The sequence below is a fragment of the Chelonoidis abingdonii genome, chromosome 1, assembly GCF_003597395.2.
Source record: "Chelonoidis abingdonii isolate Lonesome George chromosome 1, CheloAbing_2.0, whole genome shotgun sequence".
Classification (NCBI taxonomy): Eukaryota; Metazoa; Chordata; order Testudines; family Testudinidae; genus Chelonoidis; species Chelonoidis abingdonii.
The window spans coordinates 56508935-56533471 of NC_133769.1; the positions used below are offsets into that span (position 1 = coordinate 56508935).

At 38.5% G+C, this 24537-nt stretch overlaps 1 protein-coding gene across 23 annotated transcripts in view; it reads left to right on the plus strand.

Annotated features, from left to right (window-relative positions):
• The window catches only part of NRCAM (neuronal cell adhesion molecule), a 132891-nt gene that overhangs the window by 81308 nt on the left and 27046 nt on the right, over positions 1-24537 (plus strand). For 7 of the 23 annotated variants that reach the window (XM_032793805.2, XM_075065688.1, XM_032793787.2 and 4 more), the window contains 5 exons: positions 5609-5785; positions 7000-7035; positions 21143-21208; positions 21760-21885; positions 23464-23616. In XM_032793805.2, coding sequence (XP_032649696.1) covers positions 5609-5785; positions 7000-7035; positions 21143-21208; positions 21760-21885; positions 23464-23616 — 558 coding nt within the window. Of the gene's footprint in view, positions 1-5608; positions 5795-6999; positions 7036-21142; positions 21209-21759; positions 21886-23463; positions 23617-24537 lie in introns of all 23 variants that reach the window. The other 16 variants (XM_075065710.1, XM_032793727.2, XM_032793749.2 and 13 more) reach the window with 6 other exon arrangements.

Sequence of the window (24537 nt, forward strand, 5' to 3'; positions counted from 1 at the left end):
TGTGTGGGGCTATCAAGAAGGCCAGGATTTTATAAAGCAGTGAGCAAGCGACCAAGGAGCTTTGTGACCAGGGCTGCTAACAGGGAGTTTTTGCAAGGGAGTTTGCAAGGGGAATGGAAAGGGGGCAAGGTTCACTTACCGTTCTTTAGAACCTGTAAACTAAACTATATTCAAACAATATCCTTTCATTAACTTGGTAGCTGTAGTAGAGGATGCAGGCAGAAGCCCAGCAGCAGAGTGGGGGCTACCCAGTTTATTGCACTGAGTGTGGCATGTATGATTACCTGCCCTGTGGGTGGGTGGCATATGTGTGCATTCGGTGCAAGGAGCTCCTGGCCCTCAGAGACTGCATACGGGCTTTGGAGGCCAGGGTGGCAGAAATGGAGGAGCTAAGGGAGGCAGAGAGGTATGTTGATGAGGCTTTCTGGGACACTATAGAATTGTCCCACCTCTGGTCAGACAGCCCCTGCACTGTTGAGGAGGATGAAAGGTCCAGGGAAGTAGAGCAGTCAATGGGAGCAGAGGGAAACCTTCCCATAGTTGGGACCCTCCTTCCAAATGGTGTTAGGGTATCCTTTCACACTGAGGTTATCTCTTCTGGGGAGGGAACTCCAGTCACTAGGAAAAGGCAGGTGTTAGTAATGGGAGATTCAATCATTAGAAACATAGATAGCTGGGTTTGTGATGACTGGGAGAACCATATGTTGACTTGCCTGCCTTATGCAAAGGTTGCGGATCTCTTGAGGCATCTAGATAGACGTATGTTTAGTGCTGGGGAGGAGCCGGTGGTCGTGGTATATGTAAGTACCAATGACGTAGGGAAGGTAGGAGAGATGTCCTGGAGGCCAAATTTAGGCTGCTAGGGAAGAGACTGAAATCCAGGACCCCTATGGTGGCATTCTCACATGCAGGGCCAGATAGGCAAGCAAAGCTTCAGAGTCTCTATGTGTGGATGAGACGATAGTGTAGAGAGAAGGGGTTTAGATTCATTAGGAACTGGGGAAACTTTTGGGATGTGGGGAGCCTATACAGGAGAGATGGGCTCCACCTAAACCAAAGTGGAACCAGATTGCTGGCACTTAACATTAAAAAAGGTTGCAGAGCAGTTTTTAAACTAAGAGATGGGAGAAAGCTGACTGTTTCAGAGGAGCATGTGGATCGGACAGAGACTTCTCTTAGAGGAGAGTCTATTGATAGAGATTCTCTAGGTTTTAGTCAGGAATAGAGGATGGAAGAGGATGATCTAGGGGCCAGATCAGACAAAAAACATTCACATAAAAAAGAATCGGACACATCAGAAAAGGGCAGACAAATAAACAGTGATAGTTTTTTAAAGTGCTTGTATATAAATGCTAGAAATCTAAATAATAAGATGAACTAGATCGCCTCGTGATAAAGAAGGATATTGATATAATAGACATCACAGAACCCTGGTGGATTGAGGACAATCAATGGGACACAATCATTCCAGGGTACAAAATATATCAGATGGACAGAATAAGTCGTGAGGGGGGGCGGAGGGAGAGGCAATATTTGTGAAAGAAAATATAGAATCAAATGAAGTAAAAATCTTAAGTGAATTCACATGTTCCTTAGAATCTTTATGGACAGTAATTTCATGCTCTAGTTAGACTATAACATTAGGGATCTATTATTGACCACCTGGCCAGGACAGTGATAGTGAGATGAAAGTAAGGGAAATTAGAGAGAATCAAAATTAAAGAACTCATATAGTGAGGATTTCAAATACCCCATATTGACGGGACATCCCCTCAGAAAAATGCAGAGACAAAAATTCCAATACTTTAATGACTGCTCTTGGAGCGTGGTACAGGAACCCACAAGGGCAGGCAACCTCGATTAGTCCAAAGTGGAATGCAGGAGGTCCACTAATAGCAGGACTGCCTGGAAATGTGACAAAATAATCATTAACATTCTGGTGGAAAGAACACCTCCAACAGCAACACTGTGCATTCCATTTCGGAAAGGGATATGAAAATGAGGATTAGTTAACACGCAATAAAAGATACAGTACCGCAAGTGAGTCCCCTGAAGTTCGGAGATCTTTTCAAAACACTATAATAAGGCCAACTAAATTATACCCAATTAAAAAACACGTAAAGAACTAAAAAGAGCATCATGGTTACACCAATAAAGAAGCAGTGAAGATAAAAAGGACTTTAAAAAGGGACCAGTCAAATCCTACTGAGGTAAATAGAAATGAACTAACGTGCTAATTAGTGTAAAAGTATACTAAAAAAAAGCCAAAGAGGAGTCTGAAGAATTCTAGCAAAACAATCACAAAGGTAATAACAAAAATGTTTTAAGGCTACAGTCAGAAGCAAGAGACATGCTACAACCAGATTGGGCCTGGACATCGAAATAGCAAAAGAAGCACTAAAGATAGAAATGTAAATGGTCAGAGAAACAAATGATCTTGTCAGTCTTCATCGGCGAGGGAGTTAGGAATTCAAACGTGAGTCCTTGTGGAGACAAATAGGAGGAATGTCACAGACTGAGATGTACTAGAGAATTTGAATTGAATTGATAAACGTAAGAGAAACCATGCACCGGGACCAGAGATGCAGTTCACACATAGAGTTCTGAAAGAACATCAAATTGAAAGTTGCGAAACTATAACTAGGTTTTAACCTGGTCCTTTAAATCGCATATGTACCAATGAGGAAGATAGTAAATGTAAGCCATATTTAAAAGGGCTCTAGAAACCACAATACAGACCAGTGAAGTCTAACATCAGTACGGGAAATTAAGTTGAAACATTAAAAGAATAAAAAATCTCAGAACTAGAAGACATAAATTGTTGCAAAAGTCAACATAGTTTCTGTAAAGGGAAATCGGTCTTACTAATACCATTAGAGTTCTTGAAGGTCAACAAAATGGAATGGGGATCCAGTGGACATAGTGTACTTAGATTCCAGAAAGCGTTGACAAAGTCCCTCACCAAGGCTTACAATTAAGTTGCATGGAATAGAGGGAAGACCCTTTCATGGATTGAGAAGTGTAAAAGCAGGGAACAAGTGTGAATAAATGATAAATTCCAGAATGGGAGGGTAAGCTAACGGTTCCCAAGAGTCCTCATAGACCAGTCATTCATTTATCATAAATGATTCTGGAAAGTAACAGTGGAGGTGGCAAAGTTTGCGTGATATTAAACTGCTCAAGAAGTAGACAAGCAATGTGAAGATTCAAAGACCACAAACTAAGTGATTGGGGCAACAAAAACGCAAAATGAATTAATGTTGATAAATGTTAAGTAATCACTTGGACAAATAATCAACATATCAAATATGAGGGGGGCTAATTTAGCTACATGTAATCAGGAACAAAGATCTTGCATCTATAAGATATTCTCTGAGATGTCCATGCGGCAAGTGTGCTACACGGTCAAAAAGCAAACAGGATTTCAGGCAATCATTAAAGAGATAAAATAAGGGACTATCTTATTCCCTATATAAACCCAGTACGCTCATCTCTAATACTGTGTACATGTGGTCTACTCTCAAAAAAGATCGTTCTGGCATTAGAAAGTTCAGAGAGAGGCAACTAAAAGATTAGGGTTTGGAAGGTCCCATTATGAGGAGATATAAGAGGCTATGACTTTTCAGCTGAAAAGAGGACAAGGGGATAGATAGAGATATATAAAATATGAGTGATGTAGAGAGAGTAAATAAGGAAACGTTATTTACTTTTTCCCATAATACAAGAACTAGGGGTCACCAAATGAAATTAATAGACAGCAGATTTAAAACAAATAAAAGGAAGTTCTTCTTCACACAGCGCACAGTCAGCTTGAGGAACTCCTTACCTGAGAAGGTTGTGAAGGCTGAGGCTATAACACTGTTTAAAAGAGAACAAGATAAATTCATGGAGGTTAAGTCTGTTTATGGATATTAGCCGGGATGCGTAAGGAAGGGTATTCCTAGCCTCTGTTTGTCTGAGGGTGGAGATGGATGGCCAGAGAGAGATCACTTGATCATTACCTGTTGGGTTCACTCCCTCTGGGGCACCTGGCATTGGCCACTGTTTGTAGACAAGATACTGGGCCAGATAGACCTTTGGTCTGACCCAGTACGGCCATTCTTATGTTCTTAGGTGGCGGGGGTTACAGCAACTGGCATGAGTTCTTCTTGTGCCCGTGCTTGGTCTGCAGGGCAGACCAGTGGCCATCTCAAACACCTTGTGCACTCCATCCTTCCTACTGGCTGAGCACTCCAGGTGGCCGAAGGTATATTTAATTCATTATCAATGTAAAGGGAAGATTTCCACCTGCTGCATCACAAACACTCCTTCATGCAGGGCTGGAGTTTTCTTTGCTGGTGTCTCCTAGAGCAACTGCCTACACCTGATCCTGCCTAGCTAGTGTAATATGAAAAGATGTCTGTATTGAGCGGCTCTAGCTGCAAGTTCATCTGAGTGTTTTTTTTATTGTTTAGTTTATAATTGCACATATATACCTTTTTATTATATTTTGAAAGGAAGCATGGATCAGTTACCAAAAAATAAAAAACTGGTTGGACCATATATAATACGTGCATATGTGCATATATTTACAGTTTATGAATGTTCAAGTAAATACTGTGAATATAAAAAAACCTAGTGGTAAGATGATGCTTGTCCTATTTGGAATATTTTATTCTCTGCATGGTAACAGTATGGGGTTTATTTGACTGTGAAGTGTGTGTGTATGAGATTACAAATATGTGTTTCAGTGATGACAGTAATGAGGACCTTTAATCACATAATCGTCTACTGATATCAGAAAGTATCTTAATTTTAATTCATCTCCAAGATGACTTCTCACTCAGCCTTGCCCTTGGGATGCACTTGTCTCAGGCTATGCACCTAGAACCATTTGGAGCCATAAGTGCCTCCCACATAAAAAACTCCCAGCTGCCTCAATTTCTGTTCAACTGCTGCAATAACTTGGCACCAGTTAGCAATAATTTGACTATTTTGTACCAACATTTAGTGTGTTTTATTCTTAGGTAGGTAGTTTAGCATATTCATTCGGTTTTAGCAGTTTTTTAGGATATATTTTTCAAAAGCACATAAGTCCCATTTTGAAAAATGATAACAGGTGTGCCAGTTTCATAAGTTTCATAAGTGATTTCAAAGTGACTTTATTTATTCAAAGGCATTTAGGCACCTAACCTACGTTGACACTTTTGAAAATCCCACTAGACAACTATCTTCATCCTTAGGCCCTTAAATACCTTTGAAAATCTGGCAAAAAATCATTTTTCAAAATGGGGCTTAGGCTCCTAAGTCATTTAGGTGCTTTGGAAAATGTTGCCCTTAGTCTTTTTACCGGTAAAAATATCTCCCTGTCTCCCTGGCATTCTCAGGAGGGAGTAAACTGCACCTTAGGCCCCCTACACAGCCACACAAGCCTAGCCTCTATCCAGAATATAGCTGATTTATCAAGTCAGATAGCAGAAAATGAACAGCACTGTAGAGAAATTTGAAAAGAAAGGCAGTACCTGGTTATAAAATGTTTTAATTAACACAACTGTAATATAGATTGTGTTCCTAATTAGATATTCAAAGATAAACCATCTAACTCTTTATGCTTTTCTCACAATGACAGTTAACAGCACTCATGAATTAGGCCCCTTGGTAGAGATCAGAATTCCTGCAAACGAGACCAGCTTGATATTAAGTAATTTAAATTACAGCACACGATACAAGTTTTACTTTTATGCACAAACATCAGTTGGAGCTGGAAGTCAAATAACTGAGGAAGCAGTAACAATTATGGATGAAGGTAAGATGGGTATGTATAAAGAAAGTCCATCTAAGTTTAAAGAATCCTATGTGTTTTATTCAAAATGTTAGTGCTTTTTCCATGTTGAAGCACTCTTTATTAAAAATTATCTAGCACATATCTAGTTTTAGTGTGCACGAATATAAATGATTTAAAACAGATTTTAAAGAAAAGATGTGCAAAATTTTTGTAGCACAAGTGACGCTTAAAAAATTGGTGTAAAAAGCCACCTCTGTATATCACTTTCCTTACAAGACCTAGGCTACTTGCTTTTCTGGGCTAGGCCGTGCCTTTCAAAGTTTTATACAACTTTACATACTCTTAAGTGCCTTTCCCAGTTATCTATGCTATATCTATATTATTCTGCTTCCATGACCACTTTTGGTCATAGGTACAATATTTTGTTCTGGTTATTGTCCTTCATCCAGTGATAAAGTCATGAAATGCTACCTGCTACAGTTTGGTTAATAGAAAATCTATAAAGTCTAAAACAATACAAATCTCTACATCACAATAACTTACATACAGTCTAAATGTTCTCTCATGGGCCTACTAGGAACATGGGTGTACTGTAAATGTAGTACCACAGCTAAGATCAAGACCAGTCCAGTTTATGGTCACCAGTTAAAGAGTCTGGGACAGCCACATGTTAATTTAGGACTAAGAGTATTGCTTTACAAGCTTACGTTGTTTTAGGCATTTTAGATTTAGGATCTGGGACAAAATTCTTCTGTTGGGAGTGCTATCCTTTAAAACATTATGGACATTCAATTTAAATAATTAAAATCACTGTGGAAATTTTGTGATGCAGCCTTTGATAATTTTGCACATCTCTAATATTAAATTCTGTTCTATTGCAAGCTTTAGATTTACTTGTTTCATACTTGGTAAGCTTATAATTTGTTGGAACTGCCATAAATTGCTTGGTATGAAACCCAGTAGATCTAACAGATGTATTCTGGTTATATCATAAAATGTAACTTTTTTAAAAAAGTGAATGTTAACAAGCATGAACAGTAAAGATTAATAAATGCATGTATATTAACTTTAGAATAATCAGTGTTTAGCCTAAGTATGTATTTAATTTCTTACGCCCTTGATCTAATATATTTCACTTCGCGCATGCTTTTATGACAATTTATATTTATATATATGTTCCCTCTGGTGTTGTATCTAATTATATAGTGTCCTGTTTTTATTTTCCCCCATTAAAGCTGGTATTCTTCCTCCTGCTGTAGGTGCAGGCAAAGGTAAAATAAAACTCTGCATGATTTTATAAGTGTGTGGATTTTTGCAGTGTTATAAATGAGCAGATTTCTGCTGGTAAGGAAAGAAAACACTGGCCTATATTTTGTTGTATTAACTATTCATTGATATTGGGGAAACTGTTTATTTAATAGGCTGCCTTGCTGATAAAGATGCACCCTACAAAGTTCCAGAGGAATTTGTTAGCTGTACTTCCGCAAACTCTAATTCTTTCTCTGCATTATAAAGTTGTATAGCACTGTCCTGTATGTTCAGGGTCTAGGTGCAGTATCACCCTCTTACTAGCATGGGGTAAACAGGCATTATTTCACACAAGCTCATCTACCTTATACAGGTTAGCCTTTATGGGTACGTCTGTACAGCCCACGGCAGTGAGTCTCTTAGCCCAGCTCAACAAACTCAGGCTAGTGGGGATTATGCTACAGTGCTAAAAGAATCTGTGTAGTCATTTGTGGAGGGCTGGAACCAAGCCCCAACCCTCTACCTAAACTTCAGAGCCTAAACTCCAGCCCAGGCACCTACACAGCTATTTTTATGCAAGCCGGAGTCTGTCAACCTGGGCTCTGGGACTCACTGCTGCTTGCTGTGTAGATGTACCCAACAACTGATATTGAAAGTATTCTGCCGAGCATAGGTGCACAAATTAGGGGTGCCAAGGGTGCTCCTGCACCCCCTGTTTTAAAGTGGTTTCCATCAGATACAGGGTTTACAGTTTGGTTCAATGGTTTTCAGCATCTCCACTATAAAAACTGTTCCAGCATCTATACTGCCAAGTATATGTTATCTGAGAAGAAGAACATCCTTTACTCCTGGGGGAATTCTGTGCCACTGTGCATGTGCAGCATTTATGTCCCCCACAGATTTTTTTACTTCTCTGCAGAAAAATGACTTTCCGACAGGGAAGCAAAGGGAAGTCACAAGAGTTGTCATGTGACCCTCCCCAACAGTATGTTCTGGGTGCCCAGGGAAGCCATCAGAGAGAGAAATCACTGTGGGGCAGGAGGCAGGACTGGGGAAGACCCAGCTGGTAGCTTCTACCCTGTGCCAGGCTCAGCTGCTGGTCCTGATTGAGCTCGGGTGGATGGGACTTCCTCTTCCCCTGCACAGCACCCTCAGATTTCTCCCCTAGCAACAGGAAGCTCTGTAAACTCCCCCACCCCACCCCACCCTACCCCGCTTCCTGCATGCATTGCTCCTCAGCTGCAGGGGGAGGGATCCCGGTACAGGGAACTGCTCCCCCCATCTGCCCAACCCCTGTGCATCCAGACCCTCCTGCCGAGCCTCCCTACCCTTGCAATCAGACCTCCCCCCCATGAGCCCCACTCCCCCTGCACCTAGACTACTACGACGAGTCACCCACACCCAGATCCCCACCCTACCGAGCCCTATGCAACTGCACCTGGATCCCCTACTCCCCCAGAATCTGGACCCCCCCATTAAGCCCCCAACACCCAGACCTCTATCTCCCCAACACTGAGATCCAACCACCTTCATCTGGACACCTCTGCAGAGTCTGATTACAGTTGCACCCAGAGCCCCCCAACAATCCCCTGTGCATCCAGATCCCCCCCGCACCCAAATCTACTACTGAGCTGCCCACACCTAGAGTGCCCCACACAGAACCCTCTCAACCCACTAAAGCCCTCTACATTCCCCCCACTAAAACCCTCTACACTTGGGTCCTGCCTTGCTGAGCCTGGCAGCCCACACAGAGAGGCGGTGCCCTGGGGTGTTTCTGGAACAGGCCTGGTCCTTGCACTGTGTCAGGGTTGGGTGCAGCCTCACCGTTGAGTCCACATCTTGTGGGGGAGGGGAGGGAGAGAAGCTCCATAGTGATCTCCCACCTCTATGCAGCCAGTGACCTGTGCTCCCCAATGCCATGCTGGAGCCTCCACATTTATTTGACAAAATTTGAAGAACTTTAAAATATTATGCACAGAATTTTTATTTTTTGGTGCAGAATGCCCTCAGGAGTAATCCTTGTTCTGAACCATGGTCACTGTTATCCATTTGGTCAACTTTCTTTCACTTACAAATTAAATATGGATAGGAGTTAGATTACTGACAGCACCTTAGGTGAATTTCTCTTCTGCTATATGTCTGTTCACAGAAAGAGGGTATAGAGGAGGTATCAGGTTGAACATATAGGCAACAATTTTCTTTGTCTCCCTTTTCTTCTCTTTCTCAGGCTCACAAATCTTATGACTGAGCACTCAGGGCTGTTTCCTTCAATTGGTGATCTACTGCTTGAGGCATATGTTCATCTTTGGCTTTGGATTCAGCACTGTTTATTCCTTTGTGAGGTAGCTGGGCCCTTTGTCAGACACAGAATTGCTTTTGTGCAGAGATCTTGAAGACAATACCATCCTATTCCATGTATTTTCACACGTATAGTTCTTGTAATAGCTTTGGAAAAGGGAAGCAATTGAGACAGTAGATAAGAGCAGAGCCCATTATGTGCATTTTCAATATGCAGCTCTAAACATTTTAATGTAGTTATGAGTCGTAAAGATGTCTATGCATATAAGTGATTTAACTATACAGTTTACTGTGAAGACATAATTAACCCTGATGAAAGTTCCCTGTTTCCTAAGGAAAGGTAATGGATTCTCAGAATCATAAATAAATGTGTGAGGTAACCTATCAATCATTTTTATACATTTGACAATATAAAAACATTGTCCAGTGGAAAAAATATCTAAAGCAGTCAGATATGTTTAACGATATCAGTCAGTGAAGAACATACTTTAATTCTAATCCAGTATCAGGTGACTCAGACAAAATTAATTTAAAGTGTTTATACTCTGAAATCCGATTTATAAAAGTGGTATCTTCTTACAACAGATGTGTTTCTGTTGTGTATACAGCTTACTTTAACATCAGTTCCTTTTTACTGCTTTTTTACTCTATTTATTACTGAAAGGTCAACACAGCTGGGAGCAAGGGAACTGCATTCTTGTTCTTCTTGGTCATCATAAGCTAAGTCCCAATGAGTTCCAACTGTACAAACCCACTGAAGAAAAATAAGATTCCACATGTATAACTGAGGGTCTAATTTCAACCGTACTTAAAAAAAAAAAAAAAAAAAAAAGTCTCTAGTTCTTATGATTTCAAAGAAACCTTTGAAAACATGAACCGAATATAACAGAAACCAAGACATCCAAGTAAGTTCTCGGACAGCCTGAAATGACAGCTGTGAAATGTGAGCTGCCTCTTTCATCTCAATGAGAGTTACCTCAGATAGTAATGATGATAATTGATATATCAGCGTAGTTAACTGTTTCCACAGCTGAGACAGCAACACTTGTTTTTTTCCCCCCATCAAGGAGGAGCTAACCCCAAGGAGCCCAGTAATGCGTTGAACCCCACTGATGGAGAGCCAAGCCCCAAAAGCCTAGTAGATCATTTGATCCAGTTTTCAGCATCTGCACGGTCTTTTGAAAACAGCATTTTATTTTCTCATCTCAAGTGGGTGGAGCTTATTTTCCAAGCAGAGCTTGGAAGAGTACAACTATTTGTTTTTCCTACTTGACCCCCTGAAGAGAAGCACATGTGTGGTGCAAGTCAATGGGACAAGTCCCATGATGCCATATTCACAGAGTAGAACCACACCTTAAAATGCAGGGTCAAGCAAAGCTATAATAAACTAAGGATCTATAATTCCTCAACATTTTTACCATAGTCTCAAAATAAACCCTCTACCTTCTGAGCCAATACTTCTCTTACTGTCTCTCCAAGCAGAAATGAACTCTGAAATGCACTGTATACTACTGTTTCTAATCTTTTAAACAACCATGGTATCCTTGTTTTCTCAGTTTCACTTAGCTGTTGATTGCTAAACTTGAGATTCTTTAAATTACGTCTAGCTGGATTGGTCAGATTTGAATGATAGTGCTTGTCAGGGGAAGATAATTGCTTCAGGCATCCCAGAATTTTTTAAATCAAAACGTAGAGAAGTAATTGCCCTGCAATTTTCACATAATGTAAAATAGATATTTTAAATAGGAAAAAAGAAAATGGAAGGGTTGGGGGAAGAGATGGTTTCCTCGCCCTGCTGTGAGAAGTTAGAAAGACAGAATATTGCAGCAATTTAGATAAAGTAAAACGGAGAAAGAATTGTTCAGACTTTAACTTCCTGTACACATGAACCCCCATAACCAGATTCTCAGGGCTGACTACACTGTTACATCAAGTAGGAAAATCCCTGGGGCCTTGGCAGAGCATAAAGAAATGAGCTCCCATTCCCTTCAATATTACCACTCTCAGGAATCCTTAAACAAAACCCAAACAAAACAAAGGAGAAGCAGGAGATTCAAAACCCCCTTTGGCATGCAAATCTGCCTTTCCCTGCACCTGCCCAGATCACTGAAGACGGAAACAGTCTTCACTTAACTGGATAAATCACCCTGTCACACTCTATTTACCTTCCAATTTAAACATATGATCTTTGTCTTTCCTAACCCTAAAAAACAACAAGGAGTCCGGTGGCACCCTAAAGATTAACATTTATTTGGGCATGAGCTTTCGTGGGTAAAAAAACTCACTTCTTCAGATGCATGGAAAAAGTGAGCTTTTTTACCTATGAAAGCTTATTCCCAAATGAATCTGTTAGTCTTTAAGGTGCCACCAGACTCCTTGGTTTTTTTTTTGTGGATACAGGCTAACACGTCTACCTCCTGATACTTTCCTAACTCTGTTCTGTTTGACCTTCTCCATGACTTCTGTTTACTCAGAATATGCAGCTCCTTATAAAGGTGATTTTTTTTTTTTAGCTACAGCTGATTAAAATGCATGAATCTAAAAACTGCATATATAAAACACATTCACCACATCAAATATTGGCACTTAGAAGGTAGATAACTACATAAATGTGTACCGATGCTTCTTTTGCAATCCATCAACTGGCTGGACTTGAGACTACTGAAATAAAAGAGATCATTGACTAAGAAGCTGGATACATATACTTTATTGAAGCAACTGGAAATACATCATTGTAATTACTTGACTTCAGTCCCACCAAGCACCTTCTATCATCAGGTCTTATAAATAAGTCATTAAGGAAGGGAGAGAGAATGAAATTTGAGGAACCAGCAAGATAAATGTCACAAGAGCGTATGGGATGCACTGACATAACACTCACAGAGAGGCACATTTATTTGCATAATCTTCAGCACCATTAGCACTAGTATGTTAACACTTCTAATCAAATAAATACATTAGGATAATATCTTATTCTCTATATTAATCCCATATGATAATCATTAAAATATTACTTTGGTTGGTGCAAAAAGATAAGGTGGGCACTGAGTTTGAAACGATCCCTTTTTAATTGTATCACTTGCATATACAATATGTAGCTGTTTGCTGTGGACTAAAAATAATTTTCAGCAGCATTCTTGTCTCCTAGTTTCAGCTAGCTAGGGTGTTGGTCATCTCAGTAGAACCCTCAGCAAATTTGTGCTTGCAGGAAGAAATGAGACTACTTATTAAGGATGGTCCTGTTAGGGCACTTGCCAAGTATGATTCCCTGCTTTCCTACAGGCTTCCTGCCTGACATTGGGCAAGACACCTAGTTTCTGTGTGCCTCAGTTTCCCATTTGAAAAAAATGGGTCTAATGGTATCTGAGAGGATTCTTATGAGGTGACAATACACTGAAAAATGGTGCAGTGCTCAGATACTAGGATAAGTACTTAAGATAGATTTCCAGCACACTCAGCCTTGTGTCCAATATGACTTGCTGTTGCTAGTTGTTTTCTCCTCAGATCCCAAATCAGGTGGTATTTAGTGCATAGAGAAGAGCACCAGTCCAGCCCAGAAAAAAAAGCCAGTCATGAGCTCTTAGCTCACATGTGGAGTACTGTAGTGGAATTGTCTTTACAGGAGCTTGTGAAATCATAAAAGAATGCCTGATTTGTCAGACAGTTTGGTCTGTCAGATTAGTTATGCCTTAACTACTTTGTTTTTCCTTCAGCTAAAACTCTATATTCAGGCACTTACCATCTCCTGTCTTGTTTATTGTAGCATCCTCCTTCTCTTTGGCTTCCCTGACACCACTGTAGTCTACCTCTTTTATTCCATATAAAATGCTGCAGCTAAGATCATCCCTGCTCCTTCCTTCAGTCCGTTCAGGGGGCTCCGCCTCCTTTACTGTGCCAAATACAAGCTGCTTGTCCTTGCCTTTGAGGCTCTGCATAGCTCTGTCCTAGTATTTTTTTGTATTACGCCCTGTCCACTGGTTCCATCAATGAGGCCAGATTTAATGCACTATGTGTCCACTTTCTTATGGAATGTCTCCATGCTTTCCTCCATCCCGTCCCTACATGCTGAACACCCATTCGTAACTGGTCAGCATGGCCACTTCATTCTCCTTACTCAAATCCCCCTTCAATACTCATAATAATTGGGAGAGTAGACTAGAGAAGGTAATAATGACTTCTTGGTAATAGCATGCAATCATTGCTTCCTTGCCTTAACTTTGCATGGTCCAGACAGGATGTGTAACAGGAAGGTGACTTTCCTGCTTCACTCTACTAGTAGAATATCTTCTCAGCAACTCACATAACATGACCTGCGTCTGACGAAGTGGGTATTCACCCACGAAAGCTCACGCTCCAAAACGTCTGTTAGTCTATAAGGTGCCACAGGATTCTCTGCTGCTGTTATAACATGACAGTAACCTAATACTTGCATCTCCTAATTCTAAAAAAGCAATGCACTCTTGAGTTTCATTGTGCAATCTGTCTTTTAACAAAAATTCATTTTCACACAATTCTTTGTTTGTCCTGTCAATTCGTGGCAGAATCTGCTACCTGTCATCTTTTCTTGTTTTATATTCTTGAGGCTATTCCTCATCTACCTATAATTTTGCAATAGTGCCTCATAAAAGGCAGGTCTTATCAATACGGCAATAAACAGAAATAGAATGGTGCAGTTGTATAGATATATTCGACATAATTTCACTCTACAGAAGTCTAGAGATGTATGTTTCCTTCTCAACCCACCACTTTCTTCATGGAGTAGTAGTGTACTGCTGCAGGACTTAGGGATTTCAGGATCCATATGAAGTCATGTTTGATGGTGAGTTTGTCACATGATTGGATCATTACTGAGGGAATTTAATTAGCTATTCATTGAACTAAATATTGAAAAAATTATCCGTCTCAGTTTTAAAACTTTGTTATATCTCATTACTCATCTTACCGATTATGTATTCTATCTGTATCTTAGTTATCTAGAGGAACAGTGTTAGTGAATGGCTGGAAGGTTATACATAGCTATACAGATTAATTAAAAACGGGTTATCATTGATTTTAAAGAAAGATTATTGTTAGTTAGGTCCTGGTCCTCTGATCCTACCATTAGATCCAGGCAGGTAAATGTTTGTACCCAAGAGAGCTCCACTGAAACTAATGGGGCTCCAGACAGTGCTTCCCATTTCAGGATTGGAGCCAGGGTCACTGACTGATGCCAGCTATATTTTAGCATCATATCAGTGCTACAGAGTCGTTAACAAAGATTAATCTGTTAGAGGTAGCTGAACAATAATCAATCAGCCTGTGTAAACTGGTTTGCTTCATAGTAATCCAGTTTCTTCTTTGTGGAGCAAATGGACTATCAAATTACTGCTTGTACTGCGCTATTGTATAGTTGCAGGGGCGCAGAATTTAATGCACATTTACTATTTCTTACCGAATAGGCATTTCTTCACAAGAGTACTAAGCTTTTTTTTTTTTTTAACCAGTTGGCATCGGTACAGTTTCAGAGCTCATGTCAACTGTTTTTTATGCATTGTTTTCAGAGGCAAAGGTTAATTGCCATTAGAGGTGTGCTGACCCAGAAAGCAAGAATTTGGATAGATTTACGACAGGCTCTGGGTATTCAACCACACAGATCCCTGGCTTTCATCACCTCAGGCTGCAGAAATCATATTGTATTATGTAACATGAAGTATCGTACAGCATGAGAACACAGTGCATGAGACAGACTTAAAAAATAAAAGAATCCCCCCAATTTTTCTAAAACTTATGGAAAAATAAGTTAATTAATTAAAAAAAGGACAGGTATAAAATTAATGATGCTGTGTAACTGAACTCTTTATTCAAAGTACTGTCTTCAGTAAGAAAAACCTAGAAAAGAAATCTGAACAATTAGTAAGCAAGGAAGACCGTATAAAAATAACCATTTATAAGAATCAGATGAGAGTATATGTGGAGAATTTGATCATAAATCAGACAGTTGGGTTGATTTTGAACCTAAAGTACAAAGAGAATGAAGAACAGAGGCAACTTGGCCATTGTCTACAATTACGTATACAAGGAGAATTTACCAACGCCAGAGGGACTTTAATCTGGCAGTTCTAGCAGTCTAATTAGATCAAAAGCTCTCAACTGAAGTTGGAGAAGTTCAAAAAGGAAATAAGATGCAAATTTTTAACAGGGAATATAATTAGTGATTGAATAGTCTGCCAAAAGATATAGTAGATTCTTTATCATTTGAAGTCTTTGAATTAAGATTAGAAATCTCTAAAAGACATGGTCTAGTTCAACCACAAGCTATAAGACTTGGTCAAGGGTTTATTGGGTGAAATTCTGTGGCCTGTATATGCAGGAGGTTGAAGTAGTTGCCCATAATCAACACTTCTGGCCTTAAAACCTATGATAAAACTTACTGTTCCTTTGACACTTGTTTTTAAAAAATCATTGACAACTTTGGAGAGACCAGAATATTTCAGGAAAAAAAAGAGGTACCAATTTACCTACCCATGGACACACACACACCCCGGCCAAAGAGTGCCATCCTGACAGTTGCCATCCTATAAATCTTTTATCCCAGTACATGAATGAAACAAATACAGGAACTCCTCACTTAACGTCATCCTGGTTAATGTTGTTTCATTGTTAAGTTGCTGATCAATTAGAGAACATGCTCAATTAAAGTTGTGAAATGTTCCCTTCTAACATCGTCTGGCAGCCACCTATTTTGTCCACTGGTTGCAGGAAGAACAGCCTGATGCAGCTAGCTGGTGGGTGGTTAGAACCAGGGTGGACCGGCAGCCCTCCCATCAGTTCCCCCGTCAGCCCCCCACTCCCGTAAGTTCCCTGTGCAGCAGCTGTCCCTCCCCCCACTGCCATGTACTGCTCCTGCGTTCTGCCTTGGAGCTGCTCCCTGAGACTCCTGCTTGCTGTATGGGGGGAGGGGGCAGAGGGGGGCTAATGTCAGGGTGTCCCCCCTGCTCCTGCACCTCGTTTACCCCATCTTCCATAGAGCAGGGGGGACACAAGACTGACGGAGGGAACTTCTAGACAGTAGCTGCGGGTCTCAAGTCTCAGCAAGCTGATTTAATTAACAAGGCAGTGTACTTAAGCCTGGGGTCAGCTACTTAAAGGGGAAATGCACATTTTTTCTCTCACACACAGGGTGAGTGTCTCTGTCTGCTGTCCCTCCTTTCCTGCTGCCTTGTAGAGTGTTGTGAGAGTTAACCCTTGAGGGCTCAGTCAATTGCTGGTTTATTTAGCAGTAGGGCATTCCCTGGGAAATATCCCACCCTCTGACTCCTCCACCTCAACCAAGCTTCACAATCATCATCACTGTATACCAGTATTAAATTGTTTGTGTAACACTTATGCTCTGTGTGTGTGTGTGAGTATAGTCTTTTGTCTGGTGAAAAAAATTTCCCTGGAACCTAACCCCTTCATTTACATTGATTCTTATGGGGAAATTGGATTAGCTTAACATCATGTCACTTAAAGTCACATTTTTCAGGAACATAACTACAACGTTAAGTGAGGAGTTACTGTACTAAGGACCAGATTGTGGCTGACCCCTGTTTGAGTGCGCAAATGAGTAAGGACCATTATGTATCTTGCATTCTGCCTGCCAAGACCAGGCACAGTCGCAGTTGCTGCACTCTCCTAAGTTCAAAGACTGCTCAGTATTAACTCACTACATGCTCATTATATGCTCTAGCTACCTCAAAGTGGGTATGGAGGAGTCAGGACTTCAGCCTAATGCCCTTATGTATAAGCATAATGATAGTATGTGATCATGTAATTAAAAACTATTTTCCCCAGGCAACAATAAATCTGGCATTTGCTAACTTATGAGTACTTGATTTTGAAATCTAAATTCCTTTTTTTAATGTAGATTTTTTGGGTCAGGGTTTGGTTTGGGATGTAATATATACAGTATAGTCTGGCTGAGAGATGATTTGGGAAGGCATGATCAAAGTCGACCAAAACGTTAATGAGGTAAACAAGAAGTATAGGATGAAGGAGAGTAGTGATGTGGTTAGATAGTGGACTGAGGGATTTAACTAGAACTAGTTGGATGAAATGAAGAAAATAAAACAGTAATATAAATATCAGAAAAAAATTCCTGACATGGAAATTATTAGGCTATGGAATAATCTCATGAGAGAATGAGTAAACTCCCTCACTAGACTGGATTTAACAACTGTAAATGAATTGCAAGGAACTCTGCTGCATTGGGAGGTAGGGGGATTGGCTCATCTTTTATCACAAGAATCTTTCTAAAAGCAGCAAAGAATCCTGTGGCACCTTATAGACTAACAGACGTTTTGGAGCATGAGCTTTCGTGGGTGAATACCCACTTCGTCAGATGCATGTCAGCAAAGTGGGTATTCACCCACGAAAGCTCATGCTCCAAAACGTCTGTTAGTCTATAAGGTGCCACAGGACTCTTTGCTGCTTTTACAGATCCAGACTAACACGGCTACCCCTCTGATACAAGAATCTTTCTATCTCTTCAATACTTTTATGATTAAAAGGATCTTGCCAAAAGAGTGGATTAAAGAAAAAGACTATTTTAAACCACTGTTCTAATTACTGTAAAAATGTTTTTCCATCATTTAGTTGCTTTGTACATCTTTGAGAGATTTACAGAGAGAATGATCCCAATGAGTTTGTATGTAATTTTCTCTCTCAACTTGCAGCTAGAAGTACTGTATGAAATGGGTATTTCAGATTTTAAGCCTCTCTAATTTAAAAATGGTGCCATCTGTTTAACAACCTGACTTGATACCCATGGAAGTCAATGGGATTCTTTCCATTGACTTCAGTGGTCATTGGATCAAGTCCTAAATGAGTTCATCTGTTATTGCAGAGTTTTGGTGCAGCAGATAATTATAAGTTCTTGCAGTAAGTATTCAGGTGTTTATTTCACGTTAGTGAATTAAGTGTTATACTAAAGTGATATTTAAGGAGATACTGCAGGTGCTACTTCTGCTCTAAACTGAATAAATGTATGGTCTTGCTTTAATGGAAATAATTTTTGTCCATTTATTAATAGGTGTAAGATGTGAATTTCAGTGAGGAATCCTGTGTTGTCAGAACTTTCTTGTTCCTTTGTGTACAAGATGATGCAAACAAGGTTCTGTAGTAACAGCTTCTTGTGTTTTTTGGAGATACTAAGATGTGGAAAGGACATAGAAGGGTAAAAATGTTAGCCCAGTAAACAAAGAACAAACAAAGAAGCAGCACGAAGATATAGATGATACTTTTTAATCAACTAAATTAAACTCAAGTTGGCCAGCCATTAAGAACCATACTGACTTCTGCAGACACTAGAAAATAAGAGATGTAGGTTTAGGGTGTAATTGAAACCTTACAATGAAGCTGTGTGAGAGAGTGAAACAAAGGGGAGCTGCTTTTTTATTCTGTTTGGGTTTTTTAATTATTTTGGGGGAGGGACAGAAGGAGTGTTAAATATATATTAAAGACTGGACCTCAGATCACATTTTCCTGGGATTACTTGCACAAGTCAGATGAACAGGACTTCGCTGCAGGGTTGGGTGTGGAATGCCAGTGTGCTACATATGATCCTGTTCCTTTCAACAATGAACTTTAAAAATATTAATATCTTTTCAGAGAAAATAATAATTTAAGTTTTTTGTGCCTTAAAGGATGGTAACATTTTCTAACCAGTGTCGCTATTATTTTTCACTCTGAATAGATCACCCACAAACATATTCCTCATACATGTATTGCTGGAATGAGGCATTTTCTCTTTAGATTTAATCTGGAGAATTAATTTCACAAACTAAGAGAGGAAACTTAGAATGAGATTTTCACACGTCTATAATATTATGAATATTTTTAAAAATTGGCTATCCTCAGCACATTTTGAATGAATTGCATTATTCTTCAAGATGCAGAAAGCAAATCCATAAATATTTGATCCTCCGAGTTAACAAAGTTAGGAACATGGGAAAAGAATAAATTTGGCAGGATTTTAAAAAATGTGTGATAGCACCTGAGAATTGCACCATCAAGATCCTGTGACCTGTTTGCAAAACAAATTTCAGACGTATTTTCATTTACAATTTAATAATATTAATTTGGCAAAGATTGAGTGCCTCATATTTATGAATCTAATTTGTAGAGTATTAGTCTGTCTGGTTCCACATGAGGGGTGAAATCCTGGCCTCACTGAAGTCAATGGGAGTTTTTCTATTGACTTGGGCTAGGATTTCACCTGTGGTATTTTGTTGGCCTTTGAGAAGTATTCTTGGTATTATATCTGAGAGAGAGAGAGTGCCTTTTTACTAGAAGTGGAAACCTCAGTGACAAATAATAGCACAACAGCAGAATATCTGCACAGAAAAACAATTTCATGCATTGCTCTCTGAAGGAAAACCGCTTAGTAAATGAATTGGTCTGGATTTCTATTTACATGGATTTCAAGATGACATATGTTGTGAAAAAGAACCTATTTACTTAATAGCATTGAGCAAACAAGAATACTGAAACCGACTGAAGAATTATAAAGTAAATATATTTATTTAAAAGAAGTGAGCTAAAATATAGCTATTTAAGGATCCACAAGAAACTGGTCCTACTCATTGTAGCCAAATGCCTTCTCCTCGTCCAGGGAAAGCACCTCATGTTGAAGGGAATGTCTTTTTGGCAGTGTTTATAAGATAATACCATAATATCCATAATATCGATAATTCTTTCCAATGAATCTTTCTTGACTATGCAAAATATTGATTTCTACCCTTCACACCAGACTGTTTTGGTACTGGTTACACCAATATGTGGTTCTTGCTGGTTTTTTCAAGCAGTACAGTCATTTTCTTTAAAAGTGAGCTTTTGAAGTTTTGGGCCTCTGTTTCTCTTTTTTGTTTAGCTATCCACTTTATATTGTTCAAAAACAGAAACAAAAACCATCCACTTTTGACTGAGTCCAGGTTTACTATAGTTGACTAGCTGAATTTCTATTTTTGACTAAGGTCTGAACTAACAACCTGGATGCTGTAACCTACAGATTCAAAAGTGTCCACTTATTTTGGGTACCTCAATTTTAGGGTTACCAACGTGAAACATGAAGGGCCTGATTTTCTGAGGTGCTCAGCACTGCAGCTTCCACTGAAGTCAGTTGGAGTTGTGGATGCTAAGTGCCTCAAAAATCAAGTTCCTAGGTATTCTGAGGCTGGACACCGAAAATTGTGCTATCCATAATAAATGGAAAATTGAAAATGTAGGTCTCCACCTCCTAAATCATAGAAATTAGAGAAACAAAAGGATACTATCTCCCAGAGATTCTCAAGGAGTGTGTAGGATTGTCCTACCTCACTCAATTTTCCAGAACCAGAAAATAAAATTATATGGCTCTTGTTTTTTTCCCTTGAAGTTAGTGTCTGCATACTGATTACTTGCTTCTCAAGAATGGATTAGAATTAAGACACATTAACTAGAATCTAAAAATAGTTAATTGCTCTTTTGGTGGGGGAGAGTTACTATTGATGGCTAAATTGTCAATAGAGTATTTAAAATAAAAGTCTGAAACGTTAATTAAAATTATTTAAGAAATGCTCGTCTATAAATGTTAGGGTTTAGCACATCTGTAATCTGGCTTGCTTTCAGAGTAATTTCCATTACCTTGTCTTTTTCATATTTTATCAAGTACAATTATTTGTAAAGAAACCTGCATGTACTTAGAATATGCATGTGTTGGTTCACTTAACAGGTAAGATTCTGTTGTCTGCTGTGTTGTTTAAACATTATTTTCCTATGTAAAACTGTTTTTACTCTTTTTATGTTTCTTCTTTTCTACTATCTCTGGTGATGAAGGATACTCAGAAACCCTTTTTGCAACATCCCCTGTCATACATACTGTCCATCCAACATTTTATAAGGGTATTGTGATCCTTTTTATCATTATAAATTCAATAGAGATAGTTGAAAAGCAAAATTCTATGCAGGGCCTGCAGTGAGGAATTTTCAAAGTCTGTGAAATACTACATGGAATCAAGGAAATTGTGTACATGCTTTACAATACATCTTCTCCTACAGTTCCCAGTACCGACTGACCTGTAGAATGCTCTTCACTTTTCAGCTGTCTGCATTGTACTTCAAGAGATTTAAACGATAGTGTTTTCCAAGGCTTTGGCAATTTGGTATTTTAAAGTGTTTGGCAATTTTAGTGGTCTAGGCCATGCCAGTAGAGTTCATAGATTTAGTTCTCCTTTCTAATTTAATAGTGTAGTGACTACCTCCTGTTCAACTACTGCATGTGCTAATGCTACAATTTAGTCACTAATTTTCAGTAATGGAAACAATGAGTATGTATGAACCGTACATTCCATATATGTGGTCCAAATTAGCATAGTGGTTTCTTAAGATAGATTTTATTATATGCATGGAGCCACAATTTCATATTTTGCTTTGTTTTTCTATTGTGTATTCAGTGCGACCAGTTTATCCAAGGATCAGAAATGTTACTGCATCTTCTGCTGAGACCTATGCCAATATCAGTTGGGAGTATGAGGGACCAGATCATATGAACTTTTATGTTGAATATGGTGTAGCAGGCAGTAAGAAGTCATTTCGTTTAATTATTCTAAGTGCTGAGATATATTTTAAAATATTTGAATAACTGAATTTGGCATATATGGATCTAGCTTTATTGTTAGTTTTTTAAATGTCTAGAAAAATATCTTTTAATTTGATCTAGCAGACTGAGTCATATTAATAGAGTAATAAAAATTCCTGCTCTTTGGGATACATGATGCTTAGAAAATAAGCCTTTGTTCCCTTGTGTTACTTTATTAACTCTTGTGAACAAGAGCCATTACTACGTTTAACTGCCTGAAGCTGTTCATCATGGAGTGATTACAATCCTGCAGTGAAAATAAATTGTGGTGGTTCTATTAAATGTCCTAAGAAAATTACAGTAATAGAAATACATATATCAAAACAAAAAAGAATCAAACAAAAACAAATCTTATTAAGTTATCCCTTAAAATAGCAGCAACCAAATAGCATATTAGGAACAATAAACTTCTACCCACATATTAGCATGTAGGTAGTAACAAAAATAAAGCTCTAATCCTCTGGAAGGGCAGTTTGATTTAGTTCTCCTTATGCATTAACATTAAGGTGCTGAGTTGATAAAATGGAGATACTTCCACTACACTGTCCTTTTAAGTGGTGAATAAATACCAAAGACAGTGTACAGTAGAACCTCAGAGTTACAAACACCAGAGTTACGAACTGACTAGTCAACCACACAGCTCATTGAGAACCAGAGGTACGCAATCAGGCAGCAGCAGAGACAAAACAAAAACAAATACAGTACAGTACTGTATTAAATTTAAACGTCTAAAAAAAACAGATTGTTGAAAAAAAGATTTGAGAAGTTAAGGAAATTGTTTCTGTGCTTGTTTCATTTAAATTAAGATGGTTAAAAGCAGCATTTTTCTTCTGCATAGTAAACTTTCAAGGCTATATTAAATCATTGTTCAGTTGTAAACTTTTGAAAGAACAACCATAACATTTTGTTCAGAGTTACAACATTTCAGAATAATGAACAGCCTCCATCCCCAAGGTGTTTGTAACTCTGAGGTTCGACTGTAATTTTAAGCCTGCTTATGAAAAGGTATAAGTTTTGTTCTGAACTTTGCTAAGAATCACTTGAGATGATTTTAGAAAAAGATGTACACAAATGTGAGGAAGACATTCAGAACAATCAGAAACTATTTCCACATCATCTTCAGCATTTAAAGAGAATTCCTCAACAAAAGTAAATATTGATTAAAAGTGCAAGCAGTATTATCAAATTCAGTGATTACATGTTTTCTTTATATAATTTATAATTGCAAATTCAAACACATTTCTTTAAATAGATGGAAAATAATTATCTGTAATGCAGTGGAACAAAAGTACAAAATAAGCATTCTTATTTAGATAGTTTTTTTCCTTGATATTGCATGCAGTATAGTACTGACAATCATTATTTTGCCTAAAATTATATTCTTTTTGGAGAAAGCAGTTATTTGTTCAGCAAATCCAAGTTTAGCCAACTGACTATAGAAAGTGTTCTGACTATAACTTAGAGTAGCAGATAGTAACTTAAAATATTCCAACTTGTTGTTTTCCTAAAATTTTTATAGGCAAAGAAGATTGGAAAAAAGACATTGTAAATGGTTCTCGGAGCTTCTTTGTGTTAAAGGGTTTAACACCAGGAACATCATATAAAGTCCGGGTTGGTGCTGAGGGTCTGTCTGGTTTTGTGAGTTCAGAGGATGTGTTTGAGACAGGTCCAGGTGAGGCACACCTTACCAGTTCTGTCTCACATTCAGAATTGTGATATGCCAAGTGCTGAAACATTGAATTGCTGTTAGTGGGGAGATACTGTAGCTAAAACATATTGCTATCGTTTTCTTCAGCAGTGCTAAACTACTTTGTAAACTTCTAGACTTGCCAACCTATCTACTTTGTAGACTATGAATGTTTTCCTTCTTTCAGTTCACTTTGTTTCCCTGCCATTTATGTTATGGGAAAGAACACATTCATTCTGAATTCTGTGCACTTAAGCTGAAATTGTTTCTAATTCATCTTTGAATTGAATTAGAACCTATTGTGCAATATTTAAATAACATGGTGTACTGTAACACAGCAGAATATCTATTTTTAAAATTAACAATCTCAATATTAGCAGTTTAGTTTCCAGAAGCATGATCTAAAATTGTTATGAGTTATCAGGAGTTTAGGTATATGATTTAAGTAAATATTTCATGTAATCCTTGAATATATCATATACCAGTAGGATGAATGATAAATAAGAAGATCTCTAGTTATGAATGTTTCTTTTTTCATCAAACATTGGCTTCCAGATGATGTTTATATCACTTAAACTACAAAATACCATAATTCGTAAGACAGCTTTAAGTATTTGAAGTGTTCCGTACATATTTGCCATAGAAAAATAATAGATTTTAGTGCATGAAAGTTTGCAGCAGTTGTGTCTTCATATGAGAATAAATTATGGCTGTTCATTTAACTCAGAGAAAGGGTTTTATTGGAAATATATTGATGTCTTGATGAAGAAGGTGTTGCAATATCAGCATGTTCTTGATGAAATGTTATTGTTTGGTTTGTGTTTCCTAGGCACTCTTGCTCATTCCAAGCAATGTGGGCCATGGACAGTTATCCAGTAGATCTTATTTTGGTCTCACCTACTACAT